Below are 23,528 nucleotides of genomic sequence, written 5' to 3'. Positions count from 1 at the left end.
AAAAAAGCTACTGCATGTTTTTTCTTAATTTTTAAATCTACACACACTGCCCAGGTACACTTTAGGAATTCAGCAGCTAGCAGTACATTAGCCAGTAGCAAGTTTATTAGTCACAACAAAAGCAGAGATACCCTGGTTGTACATACTCTGGCTCTTCCTTTGGAAGTGGGTCTGTGGGATGATGGTTGTTGGGCCACACTAATATTTTCGTTCCTAATTCACGCAGTTGATCTTTATATTATTAACCTGAAGCTTCAATTAAATTTGAACTCTTCTTCTCAGTCCTCCCTTTCATTCAGGCCAAAGTACAGTCAATGACACAATCTGTTTGTTCCCACTGCCTAAGCCCTCCCAGTGTGAGCTGTTTCTTTAGAGGGCCTACTCAGTCTCATCAATAGTCCTCCAGTAATTTTAGTTCCATGCTTCTGAAGTCTCGTCTTTCATATTTCAACCCCAACACACACACTTTCCACTTGGTATTGCTTGAAATGGAAACAAGCGTGTTGAGACTGAACCTAGAAGTTATGACTACTTACAGAAAATTAGTTTTCCAAAACAGATAAATCCATGGCAAGCATAGGTTTGGTTTTTTTTCTTATAAAGAAAATTGAGATATGTACAACTTACATAGTCTTTTACAGTTTCTTCTAAATGGGATATTAAATCTTGTAGCCTTGTAATAACATCATCCTTTTGCCCCACAATGTCCATTAGTTCTTGAATCCTTGTATTCTGTGTATTCATTTTCTTGGAAATATGAAACAGCAGTTCAGTCAGTTTCTAATGTAGTATTAAGTCGTTGAATTAAACAATGCATTTTAAAGCAAGTTCAGATAAGCTCAAGCGAAAGAGCTATAAACGGACTGAAAAAAAGCATTTTAAGCTACCAGAAGCACAAGATTTTCTTGATAAAATTACCTCAGTTGCTTTTTTAAGTTGCTCAGCAGACTCATCCAGTTTAGTCATCTGCATTTCAAGGTCTGTAACATACAGAGAAGTCTGCATAATATAAGCAGCCATTATATTGTTTACTCACTAGTGCATTTTTCTAAATACTCGTGTACCTAAGTAGCTTCTGAATAAATTGATTCATTTTCACATTAACTTCTCATAGAACACATTTCAAACGTCGTCTAGATTTCTTGGAGAAGGATAATGGAGTCTTGCAACCCATATTAAGCGTAAGTCATATCAAGAGAATGTTGAAATCATTGTTGTATCCTTTGTCAATATTCCACAAGGTACCTGAAAACACTGCCTCAACATCATGTAAAGCGTAGGGATTACAACATAATCATCAATAACATAGACATTCTACCCCACACTTCAGAAAGTTTATAACTGTTTGTTGCAGACTTGTCCTAGAAAAACTAAAATGGAACAACCAAGATTTGTGTTGTTCAACCTGAATACACACACAACAGGTTACCACTTCTGGTATGCAACATGGTTCCCAGTTCTAGAGTTTCCCTCCTCCCCCCCCCCCCCCCAGTTCCCGCTCAAACGAATTATTTCCATTTCACCTTGGTTAACTATTTATTTCTTCTGCCTTCCATATCAATTATACTCAACTCACCCCTGTTTTTCTGTGTCAGCTCTTCTTCAGCTTTGGTTAGTTCAGTGGTTTTCTTTGTCAGTTCTTCTTTGGTCTTCGTTAGTTCAGTGGTAATTTTTCCCAGTTGGTTTTCAAGCCAACCTACAGCTTCCTGTGGGTCCTCTAGGGACACAATGTACCTATGTGCTGCTTCTGCCTGCTTTTTAATATCAATGACATCATTCTGCAGAGAATCAATAATGCCCTCAAGATCAATGCAGGTGCCTGGCACTACGCTATATTCTCCATCCTGAAAGATAATTCACATCCATTAAAAATTGGCAAATAATTACACAATAACCATTATTTCTAGAAAAATTATGTAGAATACCATTATGAATTCAACTATAAAAAGACAATTTTAGTTCCAGCTTCAAACGCTATCTTGTGAGTTCACATGCAACTTGGTTGCCAGTCCTTGTCTCCCTCCACATACAAGCCTATTATCAAGTAACAGCTGCCCTATTTCTATAGCATCTAATGATCCACCATTACATTCCCTTTCATACAATTACAGATAACTTGCGTTCAAGTTTAACATACAAGCTAAGACTTCTGAATGTGTACTTTAGACTCAGCAACCACTCTTCTATCTATATTTCATTTAACGTCTTGCTGAGGATACGGCTTTAGAAAACATCCTTGAAATAATCCTTCTGTCTAATCCTGATAAGGGATCCCACCCCATAAAAATTAGTAAAAACCAAAACAGCTTCAGGGGAAAAAGTCAATAAAAAATACCAGAGGTCCAGCCTGTTCACTGCAACACTGATCCTTGAATTTCTCTTCTTCATCAGGGTTTTTAGTATAACCATTTACAAGTTCCTTGAAGATTTCCAGACGCCTTTCAGAATTTTCTTCGAGCCGTTCACGTTCATGAGAAAGACACTCTCTGTAGTAGAAGAGAAAGTCAGCTAAAAGAGCTGCTAAGTTATTAGCACAGCTTCCCATAAACAAAGATGTTTCTCCTTTATTTTGGTACGACAGAATAATACACAGAATACTACTCTTACACTAAAAAAAGAAGTGTATTTCCCCCCACTCCCCCAAGATTTGCTGGGGGAATGGAGTTGGGAGATGGCAGCAAACAGAGCAAGGAGGAATTACAACAGTTTGAAGTGTATCCTAGAAGCATTTTTTCTAAGTTTCTTGAGCCAGAATACTTGTCTTGTCTGGAGTATCACTAAGGACTCCAGAGATACAGCCTCCCCCTTCCCATGGCCCCGCCCCCCAAACTTTTATACAGCGTGTTTTTCCTGAACTCATAGTACAAATAGAAACAGATATATTAACAGGTAAGAGTAACAGAGCAAGCCTAGCAGAAGAGTACAATCTATTACGGCCAAAGGTCAGTGTATTTACTTACTTTTAAGCAATAGTTCTAAGTCAAATTAAAAGCTAACTTACTTGAAATCTATTTCCCGTTCAGCAAAGTATTGGGAAAATTCTTGTATCACTTCTTCACGAATTTTTAATTCCAGCAGTAGCTTATTTTTCTTTTCAGTAATAAGTTTGTTCTTCAAGTCTTCTATAAGACTCAGCAGTGCCTAGAATTACAATTAGCATTTTTCATAAAGTATTGGTTTCCCCAGAAGTGAGATTTTTCCCCATTCCTCGAACACTAAAACACCACTTCACTATGTTTGGAAAAAAAAAAAAAAGTTCTTTCAATTCTTTTATTAACTTCTTCATAAACAAGAGCATTCACAATTAGATTGAAGAATAAAGTGCTGTGCTAGTAACGAACAGATAAATTTGCACAGAAATGGCATTTGTCAAGAACTTCAAGTCCTGCAAAATTAAGCTTTTTTAGCTCTTGCATTTCAAATACCCATTTTTGGTTGAGATAAATGAAGCCTCCACAAAACAGACTCTGATCTGTTCCCTACTCCCTCTTTTATCTGGAAGTAACTTTCTGAAGAAGCACTGTCCCAAAAGAGACTAAAATCTTAAAAGTAACTGTTAACAAAATGTAAGGGAAAGGTCTTCTCTGTTGATAGAACACAAGTAATCCTTGACACATACTGACCAGAGGTTACACAAAGCCAATAGAAGCAAACCTGCAGGTGTCATTGCTCAGTGTGTATTTCAACACATTTCATGCATCTTTCCTACAATAGATGAAAAATCTGAGTAATCCCGCTTTTAGTTCTTAACACTGGATTTATGGAAAAAGGTGATCAAAAGGAATACGAGAGAGGTGAAGGAAACCAGGAGAATACGTTTTTTCAAGACTCAGTGCTACACTAATTCCTGAAGTAGTCCTGATACGTACTGTATATTCTTCTTTTCCAATAAGGACTTGATTTTCATCATGTTTCTGCTCTTCTTCTTCTCTTTCCATATTATGATGTTCCTCCATCTCATCATTATCATCTTCGATCACATCTTCTAAGCTCCGGTCCCATAGAATAGTAGCTCTTTTCCTCGGAATAGGAATTTTAGCATCACTTAGTAGTGATGATTCTCTTACCAATTTCTGGCCAAATGACTGATCATGGGGAAGAATAGATGTGTCCATAACTAAAACCTACTCAGAAAATAAAGAACAAAGCAATCAGTATTTCTTAAATCTCAGAAGCTTTTGTGTCTTCCATTAAGGCTCCAGTACTGATCTGACAGTTTAGTCTTCTATCTTTTTCAAGGTTATATCATTGCATTTACTCTTAGCCATTCTGCTTAACCTCCACTTTCCTACCTTTCCAAAACCTTTCAGGCTTTGCTGTCGAACTTTTGTCAATACTTGAACAGTATTCAGAATTCGGATGTCAGTGGCATATGGGGCAGCTAACGTGCTCTCCTGGATAGGACTATATTATGTGCAGAGAAACAAAGTTTACCCAATTTTAGGGAGTTTCTTCTAAATATAAGAAGCCTCTTCCATTCAGGCTAGACATTTTGCAGGAGTAGAGGATTTTCTTGGTAGAGGATGTTCCTGCCCTCACACTCCAAAGTAAAAGAATGTTCTAGTAGAGCTTCTTAGACACTTCACAAGAAAATAAAGCCTGACTAAAAGTAATTAGAAAATTTGATCACAACATGGGGACAGAAAATGCAGTAATTAAATTCATGTTCTTAGAAGTGAGAGAGCCCCTTCTTTAAATGCAAATCATAATTATTGATCAACAAGATAAACAACTACACACTTACTTTTTGTGCAATGGCTGAGAATTTCAGCACATTGAGTGTTTCATCATATGCTGAAGCACACTGGCTTATGTTTACTATCATGTATACTTTCCCTCTTCCACTGAAGAATCCTTGAAGAAAATGAGTTAATTTACTTTCCCGAAATGGTATGTGCTGCTGCAGCCTTTGAAGACAAAAAAAAAATCATGGCCAGAAGTTAAAAAAGTTCCAGTCAATATAAGAGCTATCCAGCTGGAAGACTACAAGCTATAACTAACTACAGTAATATTTATATGAATTAAAATTGTTTTTTGCTAGATACACCTGCTCATGGAGATTGCATGGCTGTTTCAGCTGCTACTTAATCATTATCTTCTCAGTTAGGATACAGTAAAACTACCAATGGGAGCCCTTTAACATGTTCAACATTTAACCTAGGGTAGGTCACACAGCCTCACATGACAGCTGTTGAATTACATGAATAATGCTACAGAACATATCAAGGCAGTTACACTGTCAGAACATGTGACCCACAAGCAGGAGCAATAACCAATCATTTTAAGAAAAATAACTGCAAAAAAGTCAAATATTTTAAGAAATCATGCTTCAGAACATTTGTTGTATGTTGTTAGAATTCCAAGTTATTAGGACCAGAAAGACATTCTGAATACATTCAAGCCCATTATGAATCTGGTAGTTTTAATGCATCCTTCCTATCTAGAATGGACAGAAAGATAGGAGACTTCAAGTCACTAGCAAAGCTTTTTTTTTAAAAAAAAAAAATTCTTTTAAGCATAATAGACTGTGAATAGGCTGTCAGGCACAGCGTAATGGCACAAGTGGTAAAGCTCATAAGGGCATATCATGAGCAAAGTGAGTTCATTCAACTTCTGGAAAAGAAAGATCTTTAGATGAGAAACTGTGGAAAAGAATTCCTGGAAAGTTACAACTAGATGTGACAATATATATTGTACAGTTGTTTAAAATACAAAAAGTTCAGTCTACTCTCATTTAGATCCCAATCTAGCCTATAAATAGCAGGTAGGCTTTTTTGTCTGCATATGGTTACCATTCTTTCTGATCTGGCTAGTGTTACATCAAAATTTGGAAAAACAATTCTTTTTGTTAGGATAAACGTAGCAATATCACTGTGAGGAAAATTGGGACAGTAGAATTACATAGCAAATGGCATAGTAGAATTACATAGCAAATTGTTAACAGAGAAATAAATGAGTTAAACTTTCATCCTTTTACAGTAAGAGTAGTGAAAAGTGGTTTTAAAAGTCATTCCAGAATTTGTTTGACAAGCCAAACTCAGAAGAGTTAAATTGCTAAAACCTATGACAGCATGTTTACCAATTTACAATTTAATGATTTAATTAAAAAGCAAAGCAAACAAATTTATAGAGCACTTTAGTAGATCAAAAAGACTTTATACATCTGGAAAGTCTATCCATCTTTTCCAGAAGAAACTCAGCGTCAGCTAGTATATTTCAAGTACTAGCTTAACTGTTGTATGCAATGCATGAGAAGTATCTATGTATATATATATATATATATATATGTATATACATGTTTGCAATCTGTAGGACTTACTTTGACTGTTGACAGTTCTTGAGTGCATTAATACACTTGCCTAGAATCAGGAGAGAGGTATTTATATTTCCACTCTCTTTCAATCTATCACCTTCATTACGTGTCTTGGTGCATCTTTCTGAACCAGCAAGATCACACAGTGACAATCTAAAGGCAAAAATAGGAAAATTCAGCTTTCTTGCCTTGGAATATGCGCTAATTATTTATCACTTTAATCAAATTTTCTTAGAGAAAGGATTTTTTAGTCTTCATCTACATCAATCCTTCCACCTTTTCAGCATTGCTTCCCCAGTCAAGTTTGACACTACTTCCTGCCAAACCCCTTCCCAAAAAGCTTCCTATATTTCCCCTTCATCCTCTTCCGTGAGGACTTGTATGACTTCATAAGTAGAGTGAAGCAGGGTAGGGAAACATTGTGCTGAGCAGAGGATGCAAGATATAGAACATTGCAACCTGACAGCTTGAGGTAGAAGGCTTAGTACTACAAATAGATAAGAAATGGGGAAACCATAGTTTTATGCATGAGGCCAGGGAACACTAGGTGTACAGCACAGTACCAATACACCAGCATGGAAGGCAACTAATGACACATCCCAAAGGAAAAGGTGAATTCTGCTCTGAACTTACTCATTGACTCGCGTCACCCGGGGTGTTTCAAAATCTTCAATTTTCAGTACCTTAACTGTGAATATGCTGTGACTGAAAGAAGTTGGAAGTCAGTAGAGAGAAATGAAGTGAGACTAAAACTTAGAAAAAACACTTTGCTATCTACAACACCTGTTCAAAACCCCGTTAAATCTGTCCATGTATCTAAGCATTTACTCTACCAGATACATTAAACTTTTTAAACAGCTGGAACTCACACTAATTATTTTGCTTAGAGGAAGAATTTCTTGGTCTTCATCTACATGAAACCTTCTATTCTTTTCAGCTTTTCTTTCGGGATATAAATTTTTGTTGTATGGATTTTGCCCCCCCCCCCAGACATCTAGATGGACTAAAGCTAAGTTCGTCTGCCTTGAAGAGAATATTTGATAAAATATTGTTAGCTTTTATACACATTCATCTTCTTGAAGGAAGAATCCTTTTGATTTAAAGCATGGGGTCACATGCTGTTAGAGGACGAATTGAAACCTATGTATCTAGAACTTGTTAAAACCTCTTACCCTCCGAAAGCCACAGTCCATATTCTAGCTTCTCCTTCCCACCCACACCATCTTATATTCTATGTTATTCAAAATTTCTCACCTTCTGCTGGAGGAAGTATTTAATTTTGTACTTGCAATACTCTGGTGTTTCAGCCCCAGTTTCAGAAGTCTAAAAGCTTCTCTGGAATCAGAGATCTGAACCCATTGCAGATCTTTAGGAAAAAAGAAAGTCATTTTGTAACCATCATTAGACAACAGGAAGAAGAGAGCTGGGGATAATATATGCACACGGAGAATTATACATTTTCAAGCTATACAAACATTTTACTAATGTTTTTACTAATTTTACTAAAACTCTTCAGACAAATTATAGAATGATAACAAAGAGGATTAAATTCCTCCTCCAATGAAAAAGAAAGGGCAAGGTATATCACATCATTTCATCCTATCAACACACTAAAGCATGTTCTATCCAAATTAAGCAAGCAGCCTTAGCATGAGCACTGAAAAGCCGAGGTAGGCTCTAATATTACAAAAGTCTTATGTCTGCATTAAGGCAGAATACGCGAACCACTTTCTGTTTCAGCCAGCAGACTGGGAGTATGGGGAAGGACACCCACAACAGGTTATCTGGATACCTTTTCGGGCCACCAACTTAACTGAAAAAGCATCAGTGAGGAATTTTGGCTACAACATAATGACTATTTCATCTCTGTATGTGCTAGAGTTAATACCTACAGTCACCCTAACAGATCTTATAATATCAACAGCAGAAAGGCCACCAAAATTGTATTGGCAAGTATACCATGTGACCAAGAAAAAAAAAAAGAATAACAAGAGTCCTTAAGTGGTTCCTCAAGAAAAACGAAATCATTAAGTGTTTCTCTCAATAACAGCCTGACACTAAGCTTTATAATCAAGATTAAGCCAAAGCATAGCTCGAAGTAGGCTATTTCTTATTTCACACACTTTGGTGTTTGAAGAAGTGAATGAGTTAGGTTTAACGTCCACTTCAGCTTTCTCAATTTATGGCCTTGCCTATGTAAGATAAAAACATGCCAAATACCAGCAAACAAGCTTTTAATAATCTAGAATTGGCATCTCAATTGTCAAAAAAAGTAGAACAAGTCAAACAAGTATCAAACCCTACTTTTTCCAGGACCCGACATAAAGATTGAATTGTTATATATGAGGTCTGATACCACCCCCCAAAACTAATAATCAAATTTGTAATATTATTGGTTTGAAGTACTGTAAAATGTAAATCTGTAGCCATAACAAGTTTTCTTATATAGTGACTAAAATCTGATTTTCCACAGAAGATACTAAGAAACCCAACTGTTGAGCCAGTTATAACCACAGGTAAGAACTTCTAGAACTTTTTTTTTTTAAATGGAAAAGAACAAGATTTAAGATTCTCTTGTTTCTATGTTTCTAAGAAATATGAAGACTGTGGAATCCACACAGGCCTACATGCAGGGAAAGGGAAGACAATATTGAAGATAAGAGCTGTATATAGACTTGCCTTTCATATTCAACTGGACATTTCTAGTGCTTCACTGAATCTATTTAGGCATTTTCTAATCTAGAAAAACACGACTATAGGAAGAACAATTTTCCATACCAAGCTCCACATTTTACAATAGATTCTAATCACCTTTTACATAAGGACATCCCTTGACATCTTGAGCCAGGCGGAGTGTTTTTCTTTTCTTGTCATTTGATATAGGAACCAGTAAATCATAAAAACATTCATTATATATCTCAAAAAATGATACCCAAACAGAGAACTTCAAGTAATTTTCCACTGTGGTGCTAGATTGTTCTGATCCTTTTAAGGGTTCTTCCAAGTCTGTAAAGAACAAAATATTACAAAGTAAACAGAGCTAGTAAAGTGAGCTGTATTTAGAAATGATTAAGTGACCTACTACATAAGCCTTCTCAAAAAAAAAAAAGCTTTCTATTGAAATTCCGCCCCCCTTAAACATCTGGAAGTCATATTCTTACCTTACACATTTGCAAAGACACCTAAAACTAGAACATGTATTTCCAAGCTCATTATCTGATTAGATTTTAGGAATGGTTAGAATTACTGAAATCTCTTCAATATCTTCAGAAGATACACAATTAAGCTGAGTAGTATACTTCACTCTGACTGGAGGCAAACTTATTATTTAGGTAGTTTTTAAATGCTAGAGTTGTTCTTTTCTAATTAAATAAATACTGTAGAAGTCTGTCAGGATTCCATTAAGGACTCATAGCACAAGCAGCACTACTTTTCCTTGCTGTAGTTTTACCTCATGTAATACCAGTTTAGGGTAGATGCACAGGTAGTCTCCTAACCATTTCATCCTTGTGTTTTCTGTCTAGATAGCTTGCTCATTATTCAGTTCAGTCATAATAATAATAATAAAAGGATCATTTGGCATTTAACCTAAGCCAGAAGCCAGTTATCGACCTTAAAAAGCATCTTTGCCAGTTTTATTAATGGTAGTTCTTTAGTATCAAACATACCCTTAGAATCAACTGGTGCTTTGCTGTTGGCAGTATTTTGATGCTCTACCTACAAAAAAAAAAAACAGAGACTTTAGGATGTATCATTGAAGTGCGGCTTGCGAGCACACTTCTAGAAATTAGAGGAGGCACATACATCACGTGAACAGATTTGTTTACTGTTACTGCATGTACCTACACACAGCTGTTTACATTATTTTATTCTTATATCCTCACTCATCCTAGATCAGTTTTACACAGCTTTTTCCCCCCACACACACACAGAGAAGACTTTTTTCCCTAAAGTACTTAAAGACTGTTGAAGCTATACTGAATACATGCCTGTGCCTTTAAAGTGAGTTGTACTGCCACCTACCTTCCACACCACAGAAATTCACACTTAACTCACAGATAAAATCAAGGTAACGAACTCCACAGGTTAGAATACCCCAGTAAGACCAAGCACACCACTAAGGAAATGCTTCAATCTTCCCCAGTGAAAAAAGAAAATAGCACAAGAATCACTCTCTATTTTTAGTTTGTAGCATCTGCTCCTTTTTTGTAATACACCATCCATTCTGAATTAAAAACACCAAGAAAGAAGTATGCTAGTGTAAGACACAGCCCCCACAACTGTAATTGGACTAAGCAGGTTGAATTCCAGATAACTCATGCAACTGAAGTGTATTTTTGGACCGCTCAACAGTTAATGACAGCTATCTGCTAAGACTACCAGAAACCTATTTTGTTTCAAATCTTTAAAGCTCCACTGGCTTTATGCCTTTTCCATTTCAAAATAATTTTTGGCTTCCTTTAAATACACAATGCCAAACTGAAAGAGGGAAATGTCCTGAAGAGCATGAATTTCTTCCAGGTGTCCTGGAAGCCAGTAAACTGTTTAAAGGTATGGACCTACCCATGTCCCCACAGATTGGGTGCTACTTACATTCAGTCTTTATTAACGAACAGCAACCCCAGAGGATAAGTTATTAAGTGCTTAAGCTATAGAAAAAAAACCTTAGAGCTTACATGCTATCAAGCATTCAGCTACAAAACAAATCCACAGGAGACCACGGCTCATTAGCTCTATTGCTTACTTTACTGCTAATTTGAGTGCCTGCCCAATAGTAGATATACCCATGCATAAACACAGAAGCCTCTTTCCATTGAAAAATGAACAGGAGGAACACTGAGCTATCTAAGATGCATGTGCTTATCATAGAAAGAAGCGCTCCTCTACCTCTTTTGTTAGACGAAGTAGAGAGTTTTTAATAGCAGTTTCTTCTCTCACTTGGTCTTTAGTCAGCTTTACATAATCTCTACATCGATGGGGTTTGAGATCCATTCCTGGGTATAGCCTTCCTTGAATACTTTTGAACAGCATATCCATAGTCCTTGGCAGAACACCAACGTCATCTTCTGTTCCTGTAAGCAGCATCCAAAAGAAAGATACCAGTTACTATTGTAAACAAGACATACACATACATGAGGACAAAGATAAGTGATTCCAATCTCAAGGCATACATGAGGAATTCGGAGGCCAGTTACAGCCAGAAGTAATGTTTTCCATGTCCTTATGTCAGAGTGCTTTTGGAAAGTATTGGCTTGAAGCAGCAGCTCATGCTCTATTCCTTTGATAGTACAGGATCCACCATAACACAAAGAATGACAGCAAAAACTGTATAAGCTTAGCCTTACGAGTTTGAAAAGTCTATTGCGAACACAAGTGAGACCATGTACTGGAAAAGTTACGGAACGCTCTATGAAAGTTATCTATGTGTTTTTAAAGACTTAGATATTGAGCAATAGTAAGAATTGACAGGGCTGAATGGTGAAGACCTAGAAGCATAATACCTTGAGAAAGCATCAAATCTAAAAATGCATTAATCAAAAAAGTTAATGAATAGCCACATCTCATAATATACCCCAACCCAGTTCACATCAAAAAGAAATGTTGTTTCTATTACAACAAGAAATAGTTGGCATTATCACCCCCAAGTAATGATAACTGAATTCACGGGCAGTAGTCTTCACTTATAATTCACCTAAAAGAACATAACCTAGAATGACACTGAACCTTGTGTCATAGGAAATTCACATTTATTGAAATGACTGATCACTAGAATACCGATTGTCTTCTACTACTTCTGTGTATCAGGTAATTCATATAGCATCTAGAACTACTGAAAGTATCATAAAGAAAAAGGGGAACTTGATTCTCTGTAAATCCGGTCACCTCATTTGTTAAGATTGGTTGAAAAATAAAGAAGGACATCTTCTGGCCAGAAAGGAGATTGAGCTTTAACAGTACAAAAATAGATGATCTTGACTCCTGATGTGCTGTGATATTATTGCTAAACTCGGATACTTGAGGCAAGGTATAAATACTTAAAAGTAATCAAACATTTCAAGAATGTTTGCTCTTTGCCTATGACAAATGTAACAAACTCAGATATACTTTCTTCAAACAAGGAACAGCATTAAAGATACGTATGTAACTTCAATGTAGTAACAACAAAAAAAAAGAAATTAGCCTGCTGTAGAGTGACTTATATACCAGGATGTGTGAAGTGTGTAGAACATGTATTTTTTCTCAACCCCCCACCGCCCCACACTGACATTCAAGACACCTGACTAAAATTGTTACAGCCTGACAAATGAATATCACTGTATTTATACATAAATTCTGGTAGTGACTCCAGTTGCTGCCAGTTTAATGATATTTGTTATGGAATGAGACTTTCAAAGGCAAATTACTAATATTTGCTAATATTAAAGAGAAGCCAACATGCAGGTTCTGTAGTATCACTAAATGAAAGAGTTAGAATGACTCTACCAGAAGGAATTCTCACTTTACTAAGTGAAGAAAGTTAGTTCATTAGTTCAAGGAAAAAAAGTCATTACTCATACCTAGGAACGTGTATGTTTTCCCAGCATTTGTAACACCGTATGTAAAAATAAGACGATTATATCCTTCTAAGAAGTCTTGCACTGGTTGCTTCATTGTACCTTCAAAGAATTCTTCTTGAGTTGTTTCAGGTCCAAAAACCTGAACATTACCAAGAAACTGGTTAATATCTTTATTTAATCAATCATTAAAGACTTTTAAAGAACCAGGTATTGTTTTGTTTTTAATCTTAGACTAAAAGATTAAAAGAAGTTTGCTTGTTTTGCTTTTATTAAGTAATAGAAGTCAAGCAACATTTTTCCCCCCCCAATAAATAACTTAAAAGCTTTTAAAGACAAGTCATTTACCTGTGAAAAAGTGAATTTCTGTATCTGCTGCCCAGCAGTTTTTTCACTCAGTCGATTCAAGGAATTTTTAGGGGGCTTCAGTATAATACTTGTTGAATCCTCCAGTAAAAAACAGTCCTATTAAAAGGAAGCAAAAGCAAAACAGACATGAAAAAGAGTAAAAAGCTCACCTTACTGGAAAGGCATATATATTTTTTAATTAAATAAATGTCACACCTGTGATTCATTTTCTTTTTCCAATGATGTAAATGGCCTAACACGCAGGCAAACTTCAATGTGTCCTTTAGACTCCAAACTGCTCCTCTTAAAATAAAAGATGAGAATGAAGTTAGAAGTTTGACTAGATTCTGTTTGATATCTAGCACGTTAAGGCATTGCTGTTTTCATTAGGCTATTTTGGATAGACTCATTTGATGACACAGGAAGCAAAAATAACTCACTATGTCAGTTTTCACAAGCACTCAGGCCCCTACAAGAGTTCCCTGTGATAATCTAAAGTCTCAAAACAAATAATATTATAGCACATATGTATACTGCATTGCAAGAACAAAATACATAAAAAAAAATCTTATGATTAAGCTGCACTGATCTGACATTAGCCTCATCCACATGTAAAGATGATGCACCTTTTAGGTGCATCACCGCAATTTTGTCTATCCTATGCATACCCTTCAAATTAAAAGGACAGTAAAGAAGCTTTTCATCTCCTCTGTAAAATTGTAATGATTCTTACCAATGAAAGAACTACGTTTATTAAAACAATCAAAATAATGTAAGCATTTAAAGCTTTCTTACCTGGCTTGTATCAGAGCTCGATGAAACCAATGAAAATTCATCAGAGAGATCTGCTTTAATATCTTCCACACTTACTGGTCCTGTTCTTTGAGGCAGCTCAGCACTTGTAACGTAGGATGGTCTGAAAAATTTATCTTCATCCCAAATTGGGTCCATCCTGCAAGATGATATATTAAGTATTTTGTTTGTTATTTCTAGATAATGTAGAGTTCCTAAACTCTGACAAATGACATGAGGCTAAGTGACACCCATAACTTCTTTCAGGAGAAGGCTTTCTTCACACTGTTCATGGCTTGCACATCAAGCTTCCAATACTTGGACAGAAGCATTGACATCAGAACGCATTAAGACCAGCCACAGTTTTCTGTGAAAAGCAACTTGTCCTGGTTCCAGATAAAACAGTGTTAGTTTTCTTCATAGTACCTAGTATGGTATCATGTTGTGGATTTAGAAGAAGAAAAACATTGATAACACACAGATGTTTCAGTTGTTGCAGAGTAGTGCTCACACTAACTCAAGGACTTTTCAGCTTCTGTTGCTGCCCTGCCTGGGAGGAGGCTGGGGGTGCTCCAGGAGCTGGGAGGGGACAGAACCAGGACAACTGGCCCTGACTGCCCAGAGGGATGTCCCATACCATGTGTTGTAGTGCTGAACAAGAAAACTGGGGAGGCTGGCTGAGGTGGGAGAAGCTGCTGCCTACCCTGTTCCCGCACGTCAGTCAACAGGTGGTAAGCAATTGCATTGTGCATCTTATTTTGATTTTATTATTTCCCCTTCCTTTATCTCAACCCATGAGTTTTACTGTTTTCCTGTTCCCTCCCATCTCATTGTGGAAGGGGTGAATGCACAGCTGTGGGCTGCTATGCTGCCTGCTGTGCTAAACCACAACACAACTGTTTACCAGGAAAAAGCCTTTTCTGTGTACCACAACCTTGCCAAAACCACAGTGCCTGATTAGAAAATGTTTACATACGCTATTTAATAAGAACAGCCACATTGTTCCATATCCGCTTTGTCACATTTTGCATTTAGTGTCCAGTTGGAATAAAAGCTCCTTGCAAGATTAATCCAAGCTGCAGTTATCTCCACAGGACCTAACAAACAGTTGGAATTGTGGACATAACCCAGCGTAGCTTAACATGGGACAGACCTCAGAGACATTCCACAGCCTAACGGTTGGTGACTATGACAGTTGGTGACTTCGCGGCTTTTATCGGGCGTTACAGTAGCTCGCTGGGCTGTTACTCACGCACCACGGCAGCAAGTGTCTTGGCAATTCAACAATTATTTATTGCCCGGCTTCCCACTATTTTGGACGCAGCGATTCAGCAGCCTTCCAACGCCCACCCCCATGCCTACACCAGAGAACCGTACGGCTGCCACCTCCCTAACGGCAGCAGGGGACACGCAGCACTCGTTAAAGAGCAGACAGCGCCAGGGCCGCTTCAGAGCCCCCTCGCTCCTGACCCCACAGCCCCCCCACAGCCCCCCCCCCAGCCCCGTGTGCCCCACACCCGCCGCCTTGTTCGCCTACAGCACGCACACGGCTGCGCCCCGCGTCGCCTAACGGGCACCAGCCGGCCGCGGGGCCGCAGCGGGAGGGCTGCGCAGTGAGCACAGGCCGGCAGCCGCCCTGACAGAGCCCCCGGCCAGCAGCAGCAGCGCCACGACGCGCACAGAGCCCCCTCACCCCGGCCCCACCACCCCTCACCTGCCCCGGGAGCAGCGGACGCCTCAGAGCGAACCGGCCGCGGGCTCTATTCAAATCCAGCCAACGGCAGCGCGCCGCGCGGCATGCTGGGAGCCGGGAAGGGGCCGGCCGCTGGAATGGATGCGGCGCAAGGCTCGCTGGGAAATGTAGTCCGGGGGGGTGGGGGGAGGCGGGGGGTGGGGGGGCCGGCTGTGAGCAGCGGCCTGGGGGGCTCCTGGGACGGCAGCGGGGGAAATCCGCCGGGTTTCTGGTCAAAGCAGCGAGTGCCAATCGCTGTCCTGATCGTCCTGTTACAGAATGGCAGGGCACGGTAACGCACAGCGCTTATAATGGTAACGTACGGCTCTCGTGGTAACCGACTGCAGCTCTCGCTAACAGCAATCGCCACACGTTTCTCCTCAGGCTCACTCAGGGGTGCTTTGAACGCTAACGAGGACCGGCTGTCTGCTGTGCCTTGGAATAAAAGGAAAAGGCAAGTCGTAACTACCGAACCCAGAGGTTTGTTTTTCATTTGGATGAAAGAGCGCCGTGTAAGCGCAAGGAATTCTGTAAAAATAAATAAATAAATAAATAAATAAATAAATAAACAGTCTACGCAGGTCTTGTATCAAGCTTTGATGAGGTTGCCTTACATCCCGTAATCCCATCGTTCTTTAAACAGAGGCTGTGTCATCAGCAAAAGATGTGTATTGGATCTGGGTTTGGATGCAGGCCGTTTTGCAAGAGTTGCTCTGTTTTAACAGCACAAAATGATGTAACTTTGAATTTGAAATCGTTTGCTAAACATAAGCAAAAAAGCTCTTTTAGACTCTTTGAGTCTAATTTTTTAAAAGTACCCTAGTTTCTGTTGTGAACAGAAGTTACTGAACTCAGCTAATTCCAAACAACCTGTGTTCCTTTCAGGAGGGGACTGAGAACAGCTGTCAAAGAAAGGGAAGAAATTGCTTCTGGGGCAAACCTGAAAGTTCTTCTCTTCCACTTGCTGGGAAGGAAAGCTGAAGATCTTCTCAGAATATTTTGCAAGGTATGTTCTGAACAACGTTGCACTATTTCCATCAGAATTTTTTTTCTTGCTAAGGTGAGGAGCATAGCAAAGGATATGCTACGAGCAACATTTTGGTTTTGTTTGAACACTAGATTTCTGAAGCTATTTTTATTAAACTGCACGTGCTGCATAACTTAACCTAGTATCTCAAAGGGATATCATCATCATTCTAAAAGAGCAAACTAAAATACAATTTAACATGCGCTCCTAACCTTACACAAACTGTGATAAAGAAAACATTAGATCAGCATAACCAACCCAGCCTGTTTTGGCGTGAAAGATGATGAAACACCATCTATGTAAATAAACTTTATGGCATTCTACCAATATAGTCTCCTTAAGTGGTTTGTGCAAGGACAGCCAGTTACAACAAATACCTGCTGCCAAAACTATTAACTCATTGCCTTCTGAAATTTGATTATGTTCTTTTCAAATTCTCTGTAACTTGTGGAGCAAAGTTGTCACTCCACAAGGGGGTAAGATTTTTATAAATGACTTTTTAGAACTCTCCCCATTATCCTTGGAAACATAGGCTGCTTGTATTTGGGACAGGGTTCAAAAGTTGTGGATAGTTTACTCATCTGAGTAATAAGATGCCTTGTGAGACAGCTTATCTCAGTTGGCTTTTACATAGCTGTCAGAAGTAATTAGAGACACAGTCAGCACAGCTGGGACTTGGCCCAGAACCCTTCAGCACATCCGAGCAGCAGCCAAACCAGGATTGGCTCCAGTACCTTTGTAGTCAACTCACCTTCCCCAGGGAATTAACAAAGTACTTCAGTATCCCGTCATTGTCCTGGGTCCACTGTTCTTCTCCCGCGTTTGGCTCACAGAGACAGGCTTCCTTTCCAGTCTGGTTGCTGGGAAAGTCTTCCTGTGAGGGTTAGTTTGGAGCTCATTGGCACAGAAAGCTCCTGGTTATTGTCACAGGTGTCTTAGCAGAAAATGGTGTGATTCTTGAGTTATCTTCTTGGTAGTTGCTGCATGAGCCCCTTTTCACCCCATCCTTCAGGGCAGTGCTTGTTATTTATCTTGTCATTTGCACAGTTGTGGAAGCATTTCACACTGCCCTGAATTTGAACCTATGAAGAAGTACCCTCACTGTCCCACCCCAATCATTTGCCTTCAGGTGACATAATTTCTCATGTGTACGCAGCTAATTTTATGAACTCGACACTTTGCAGGCTGTTCATTTGCTTTTTATTTTTCTTTAGTGCCATAGGTATGTTTTCCTTCACCATACCTTCTAAGCAACAAGCTATATCCTTGGGCTTTCAATTCCCAGTTTGTTCCATACCATTTTGCTATGACCAACTCACTTCTTTACTTTGCCTCTTGCTCGTTCCTTACAACGTCTCAATTTGGTTTTCCGTGGAAGATGGTCTCCTGGTGCCTGGAACCTTGAGACTAGCATTAAAGGCACAAACAGAAGAGAAAAATGGCTTGGATTCTTCAGTGCAATTTTGTGCTTCAGGGTATGCCTGCCCGAGCTCTCCCTTCATCCCTGGAGCACGGAGGCGGTCACCTGAAAACCAGCAAGTTTGGTGGCTGTCCAGTGCAGACTTACACAGCATTTCTTCCCTCAGTCAGCCACGACAGACTGCCAGACAGAGCAGGTGACAGCACCGGGGCTGGGCTGGGTGGTCAGAGCCTCTTCCCTTTCCCCCAGTTCCCCAGTGGCTGTTCCCTCGGGGTGCCCAGTGGCTCAGCATGCTGCCCTGGGGTGAATTGGCCCCAGCCCAATTGGCCCACGGCTGGGGGCACAGCGGAGTTAAGATGGCTTGTCTGGATGCCACATGGTGTGCACGCTGTGCTCAGCTGCAGCCTGGCCAGCTGGTCCCATGCCTGTGTTTTGTGTGCTGCGTGTGATCAGCACGCTGGTTTTAAGTCTTTGAAGTTCTATTTAAAAACTCGTGTATGATAAAGATAGTATTACTCGTTGAGCGGCAATGTATTGCCTTACGTAGGAGAAGGTTTGGAGTGTATTTTCTGAGATTATTTTGTTCAGTTGTGTAACTCCAGACTTAGTTAATCTTTTTTAACTAAAGTGTTTTTTAAAAGTGCAGCTGAGACAAAGAAGCTGTCACTAATTCTTCCTGTTTCTCCCTCTACCCTCTCATTACTTGTTCTGTCCTTTATTTCACAATTCTCTGTTGAACTAAAAAGATCATTTAAGCTGTAATCAACCATTTAATTTTGTAACTGAAAACATCTCAAAATTATTTATATTATCGTACTACAGAAAAAAAAACAATCACTGCTTTGAAGGTCTGATCTAGCATTTTGAAATGGTTACCAACTATATGAGGGTACTTGGCTTCTTAGATTATTTTAATTTGAACAACCCTTTAATGAGCACATGTAACAAAGTGCCTTGTTCTATACTGGCTGTTGTTCTGCCTTTTCTAGGGTCTTTCTACAACTGGCAACAAATACCTCAAGACCACTACGGTGGCTAAGGATTTGTTGCTTTAGTGCTGAAAGGAGCTGAAGCATTTGGACATCAGTCAGTTGATCAGGCCAAGCAACACAATACCATATTAGTCAGTATTACAGCAAAAGTGGCCTTAGCTGGAGAAAATGGGGAAATATGTTTTTGCATTGACACAAGTATTTGTCATGTTAATATATCAGTTGTTTTGTCTGACTTATTCATAGTCATGTAGCAAATGGTGTAGTTGGTTATCAGGTGTTTACCATGTCTGTTGTGAATATTAAAACAATTGTTTAAAATACACAGTCAAAGTATTTTGTAAAAATGTAGTTACACAAGAAAAAAGGACTGCTCTTAAATTAAGTGATTATTGTTATTAAGAACAAATCTGCATAGATGGCTTTTCCATAGAATTGGTTGATAAGTAAAACTTCTGGGATATTTGTGGCGTATCCTGGAGCATTAACACTAACTCAGCCAGTTCCAGGACACTGTCTCATTTTGTGTTAAGATTGCACTGCATCATGTAAGCTGGGTACTTTTGAGTTACTGGAAATTACGTAATTGGGGATGTAGGCAGAGAATCCACAAACAGAAATATTGATAGTATTGACTAGACATATAATATTCTTCCCTCCTAATCAACATGATGCTGATGTCTCAGGAGATACCATAAGAAGTGGTTTTGCAGTGGGAATGGTAAATTGAATCATCTGCTGAGTGGCAAAACTCACACCAACTTCTGTCTTCACACCTTTATCCCAGGATGTGGGATCCTTACACCACGATCTTACACCTTTAACTGCCACTGGACAAGGTTTTTGCCTTCCTTCTTGTTTAAAAATTGTTGCATAGCATTGTTGATACAGAAGGACAGACACATTCTAGGCATGCTCGCTGCTTCATAAAATGTTGTCTGTACATGCTGCTTAGATTTCATGAACATGTGTTTTAAGTGTGAATCCAAATCTTGTTGGTTCCCTGAAATGCCTTTGTATTTTTTTTCTAAACCTAGGCCTGTTGCTGCATTTTGCTCTACAGTATATTAATTATTTTCTTTGCAGATTGTGTGTTGGCTTGTAGTCTCCAGGTGAAGGACTGGGGATGAATTCCAGATGTAATTAGTAAAGTTTTATTTATCTTGATGTGTTGCTGATTCTTTTTCAATCAGCCATAGAGCTGTTCAAATATAAATATAGGTAATCATAATTTAATGTTAAAATTTGAGGACTGACTTTCCTAAAATGAAATATATCTTTGGGGTTTTTTTGTTTGTTTGTTTGTTTGTTTGTTTTGTTTTGTTTTTCTAATAGAGGTTTCAGAAGTTCTATTTCAGTTCTAAGCTTCTTATGGCAATTATTCATATTGCAAGGAATTCAAGCTTTAATCCTTAGGATGACTTTTTTGAGAATACTGCTTCTTCTTTTGCAGTGTTACATACATTTTAGGCTATACGTAGCGGTCTAATGATTCCAGAGCCCTCAGAACAGCCCCAGAAAATTTTACCGAAAGAAGTCATTCTATTGATGATCACATTTTCACCCGTTGTTCTGTCATTTTACTAGAAACTTAGTAAGAAGTACATTAGAGCACGAGGTCAATACAAACCCAGAACAACGCAATGCAGAAGTAGTAAAACTGGCTGAATGCCAAGATATTTCTTAAGATATATACATATTTATTAGTTTCATGCAGAAGCTGCAAGACTGGATGCTGCAGTATCTCAAAAATATGAGGTGTCTCAAAAAGATGAGGTTCCGGGGCCAGAAGATTACTGCTTATGTAAGACGGGCTAAGTCCAAGGAGCAGGATATGTTACAGTGCAGCCACTACAGTATTTCAGTGTAGTATTACTCATCGGTCTGGCTCTTATACCCAGGACATAGCTGCATTTATTCTTGGCAGCACCCCTGTCTGTCTTGACCTCAGAAGCTAGTGCTGTTCTCTGGCGTTACGTACTGTTCCTCTGAATGTCATCATGGCGTTGGGCACTCTGGGCTTCTCCTTGACCCCATGTGAAGATGTGGATGGAGTGGAATAGTCACGCCACTGACCTTCACATGTTGGATTTGGGCTTCCTGGAAAGAGAGGAGAAAAGTGCTCAGAATTGTTTCAGGCATAGGTTAAATTCTTGTTCTGGAAGTGCTGTTATTCTGCTTGGTACAGCTAAACAACGTGACCACAACCTGAATTGCCCAGGAGGAACCTTGCTTTCTTTACTAGCCTCTTAGTTTAGATATAAAAGTAAAACGTGTAGTATTAAGTGACACAGTTATCCTACAACATGATAGAAAGCAAAGAAGGCACATTTAGAAAACAAATTTCTCAACCAGTGACTTATCTCTAAAGCACTTGAAAGTAATGGTTCTTCGACAATAGAAAATTACCCAGGGCATTTCCTGTTTCTGTGTGAAGTCATCTCTTTTTTTTTCCTTTTACTTTTCTAAAGCCTGTATTTTAGTAGTCTATCAGGATGCACAGTGCCTATCCTGTAGGAAAGAGAAAAGGCAGGGAGTTTAATACATGTCAAACATCTGTCCTGTGTGGAGTTGTACTCCTGAGAGAAAGGACCTGGGTTTGTGCCATGCAGTGCTGAAGAGAAACACAGCCATCTTCCCTGAAAGTGGGCCGGCAGGTTAAATGTGATAAATAGGCATGGAGTCTCAGTTGCTTCTCAAAAGGAAGGTTAATGAACAGATAATTGTTTAAACACATTCTTAAACCATTATTTTCAGCCAGACTGACAAACAGATCTGCATGGACAAACAAGTTCTGGGGCAGCAGAAGAGCAGGCAGAAATGCTGGTGGGACAGGAGGGCCAGGCTGCTTCTGTTCTGTTAGGCCCTCAGAGATTGGCTACGCTGCTTGTCAAGTTGCATCTTTGGCAGTTCTTCAACCAGAAGTCAAATATGCTGGCTGGATATACAAATATGCAGCCTGATATACTTACCTTTGGGCATATCCAGACTTGTGCAGGTAGAGAATTTCCAAGTGTAGTTCAACGTAGAGTTCTTAATTTGATGTTGTTCTGCCTCATGCTGTCACAACATGCTCCAGCCAAGGATGAGTGAAGTTTTCAAACAGGCCAGGCTTCCTTACTCAGAGTTTGCACGCAGCTAATCTGAGGAAACTGAAAGGTTTCCACCAAAATGGTGAGTTTTACCAAGCTCTGGCTGATCTGACTCTCAGAAGGTAAACCCAATTTTGCAAAAACAGAGACGTAAATGGCCAGATTCCATTGCCAGTGAAACCTTGATGTTTCTCAATTTCCCCTGTGCTGTTTCAAAAGACTGAAGGATTTGCTTGCAGTTCCAATCAGGTGCTCCTGTATAAAGTTGCCATGTGTTCTCATGCTACCATGAGAATACCATACCATATATATGGGTGCAACAAAGAATACAAAAAACTCAATCTTCATACACGTTTGAAAATACACACATTTATAAATCATCATAAGATCTTTCTGGGTGAATGGCATTACATAAAGTGAAGATACTTGTTCCAACAGCTAACCTAAATATTCTATATAAACCAGCATTCTGGCATTGTGAAAAGAACCAAAGCATGCAACAATTTATGGGTAAGGAGGAATTCTGTGATGCTAAGGGTAAGATTAATATAAAGTTAGAGAATGACTCATTTCTAACTGTGTGACTCATGCTCTCAGTAAATAAATTACCCAAGACAAATGACTCAGAAATAGATGCTGTAGTATTATTATTGTTTTAATCAGATGTTGCAAATAAACATGAGGCTTGATTTCAGATATAACAAATATAGCTGTACCCTACACATTATGTCATAGTGCTGCTTGAGAATGTGCTGCACATGCCAAAATTGCTTATCCGATGTTTTGTTTTCAGTTTTAGGTGGATGGTATAGCTGGCAACTGGGTGTCTAAAGCAGCCTTTAACATGGCCACTGAGAATCTCAGCACTGGACTTGGACAAGAAAAATCTAGCGTGGTAGGTATTTATTTGCATCTGGAAACTGTAAACAGTGGTTCATTAAAGCCTTATCACAGGAACATTCCTGTGAATAAACTTCTCACACCAAAGTTCTTAACAAATTGTTTGATGAATATAATGGAGAACGTTGATATGGGGAAGATGGGAGGATCCATCCCATCTTTGCTTGGGGTCAATACAGTACTGAAGGGATGCAAGACATGAACTCCTGATGGCTCTTGAATAGAAGGCGTTTATTGCCCATTTTCACTACTACATATACTTTCCCTGTAGCCCCATGCGCTGTCCACGTGCCCGAATCTGCCATACAATTGGTTAGAGACCCTCAGACACGTACCTGGAGCCTGCCAGCAATTAGCC

The 23,528-nt window shown here is 39.1% G+C and overlaps 2 protein-coding genes across 10 annotated transcripts in view; one reads left to right on the top strand and one right to left on the bottom strand.

Moving 5' to 3' along the window:
- The window catches only part of KIF20B (kinesin family member 20B), a 36,946-nt gene extending 21,101 nt beyond the window's left edge, over positions 1-15,845 (bottom strand). Inside the window, exons 1-18 of one of the 8 annotated variants that reach the window (XM_068687957.1) lie at positions 15,722-15,845; positions 14,011-14,167; positions 13,432-13,518; positions 13,216-13,332; positions 12,871-13,009; positions 11,201-11,385; positions 9,982-10,030; positions 9,125-9,319; positions 7,568-7,679; positions 6,947-7,018; positions 6,320-6,466; positions 4,745-4,907; positions 3,870-4,124; positions 3,002-3,141; positions 2,336-2,486; positions 1,577-1,844; positions 919-980; positions 628-747 (exon numbers count right to left, since the gene is read on the bottom strand). In XM_068687957.1, coding sequence (XP_068544058.1) covers positions 628-747; positions 919-980; positions 1,577-1,844; positions 2,336-2,486; positions 3,002-3,141; positions 3,870-4,124; positions 4,745-4,907; positions 6,320-6,466; positions 6,947-7,018; positions 7,568-7,679; positions 9,125-9,319; positions 9,982-10,030; positions 11,201-11,385; positions 12,871-13,009; positions 13,216-13,332; positions 13,432-13,518; positions 14,011-14,166 — 2,418 coding nt within the window. In that variant the 5' untranslated portion in view covers position 14,167; positions 15,722-15,845. Of the gene's footprint in view, positions 1-627; positions 748-918; positions 981-1,576; positions 1,845-2,335; positions 2,487-3,001; positions 3,142-3,869; positions 4,125-4,744; positions 4,908-6,319; positions 6,467-6,946; positions 7,019-7,567; positions 7,680-9,124; positions 9,320-9,981; positions 10,031-11,200; positions 11,386-12,870; positions 13,010-13,215; positions 13,333-13,431; positions 13,519-14,010; positions 14,168-14,518; positions 15,477-15,553; positions 15,680-15,721 lie in introns of those variants that run through there. The other 7 variants (XM_068687960.1, XM_068687958.1, XM_068687961.1 and 4 more) reach the window with 7 other exon arrangements.
- A 41-nt stretch (positions 15,846-15,886) lies between these two features.
- Positions 15,887-23,528, top strand: part of PANK1 (pantothenate kinase 1) — a 43,462-nt gene continuing 35,820 nt past the window's right edge. For both annotated transcript variants that reach the window (XM_068687974.1, XM_068687973.1), the window contains exons 1-4: positions 15,887-16,031; positions 16,124-16,193; positions 16,625-16,745; positions 23,064-23,165. The gene's annotated coding sequence lies outside the window, so the exon portion shown is untranslated. The remainder of the gene's footprint in view (positions 16,032-16,123; positions 16,194-16,624; positions 16,746-23,063; positions 23,166-23,528) is intronic.

Source organism: Anas acuta, chromosome 7, assembly GCF_963932015.1.
Source record: "Anas acuta chromosome 7, bAnaAcu1.1, whole genome shotgun sequence".
Lineage (NCBI taxonomy): Eukaryota > Metazoa > Chordata > Aves > Anseriformes > Anatidae > Anas > Anas acuta.
Note: the sequence above shows the minus strand (reverse complement) of the source record. Positions and strands in the feature narration are given on the sequence as shown.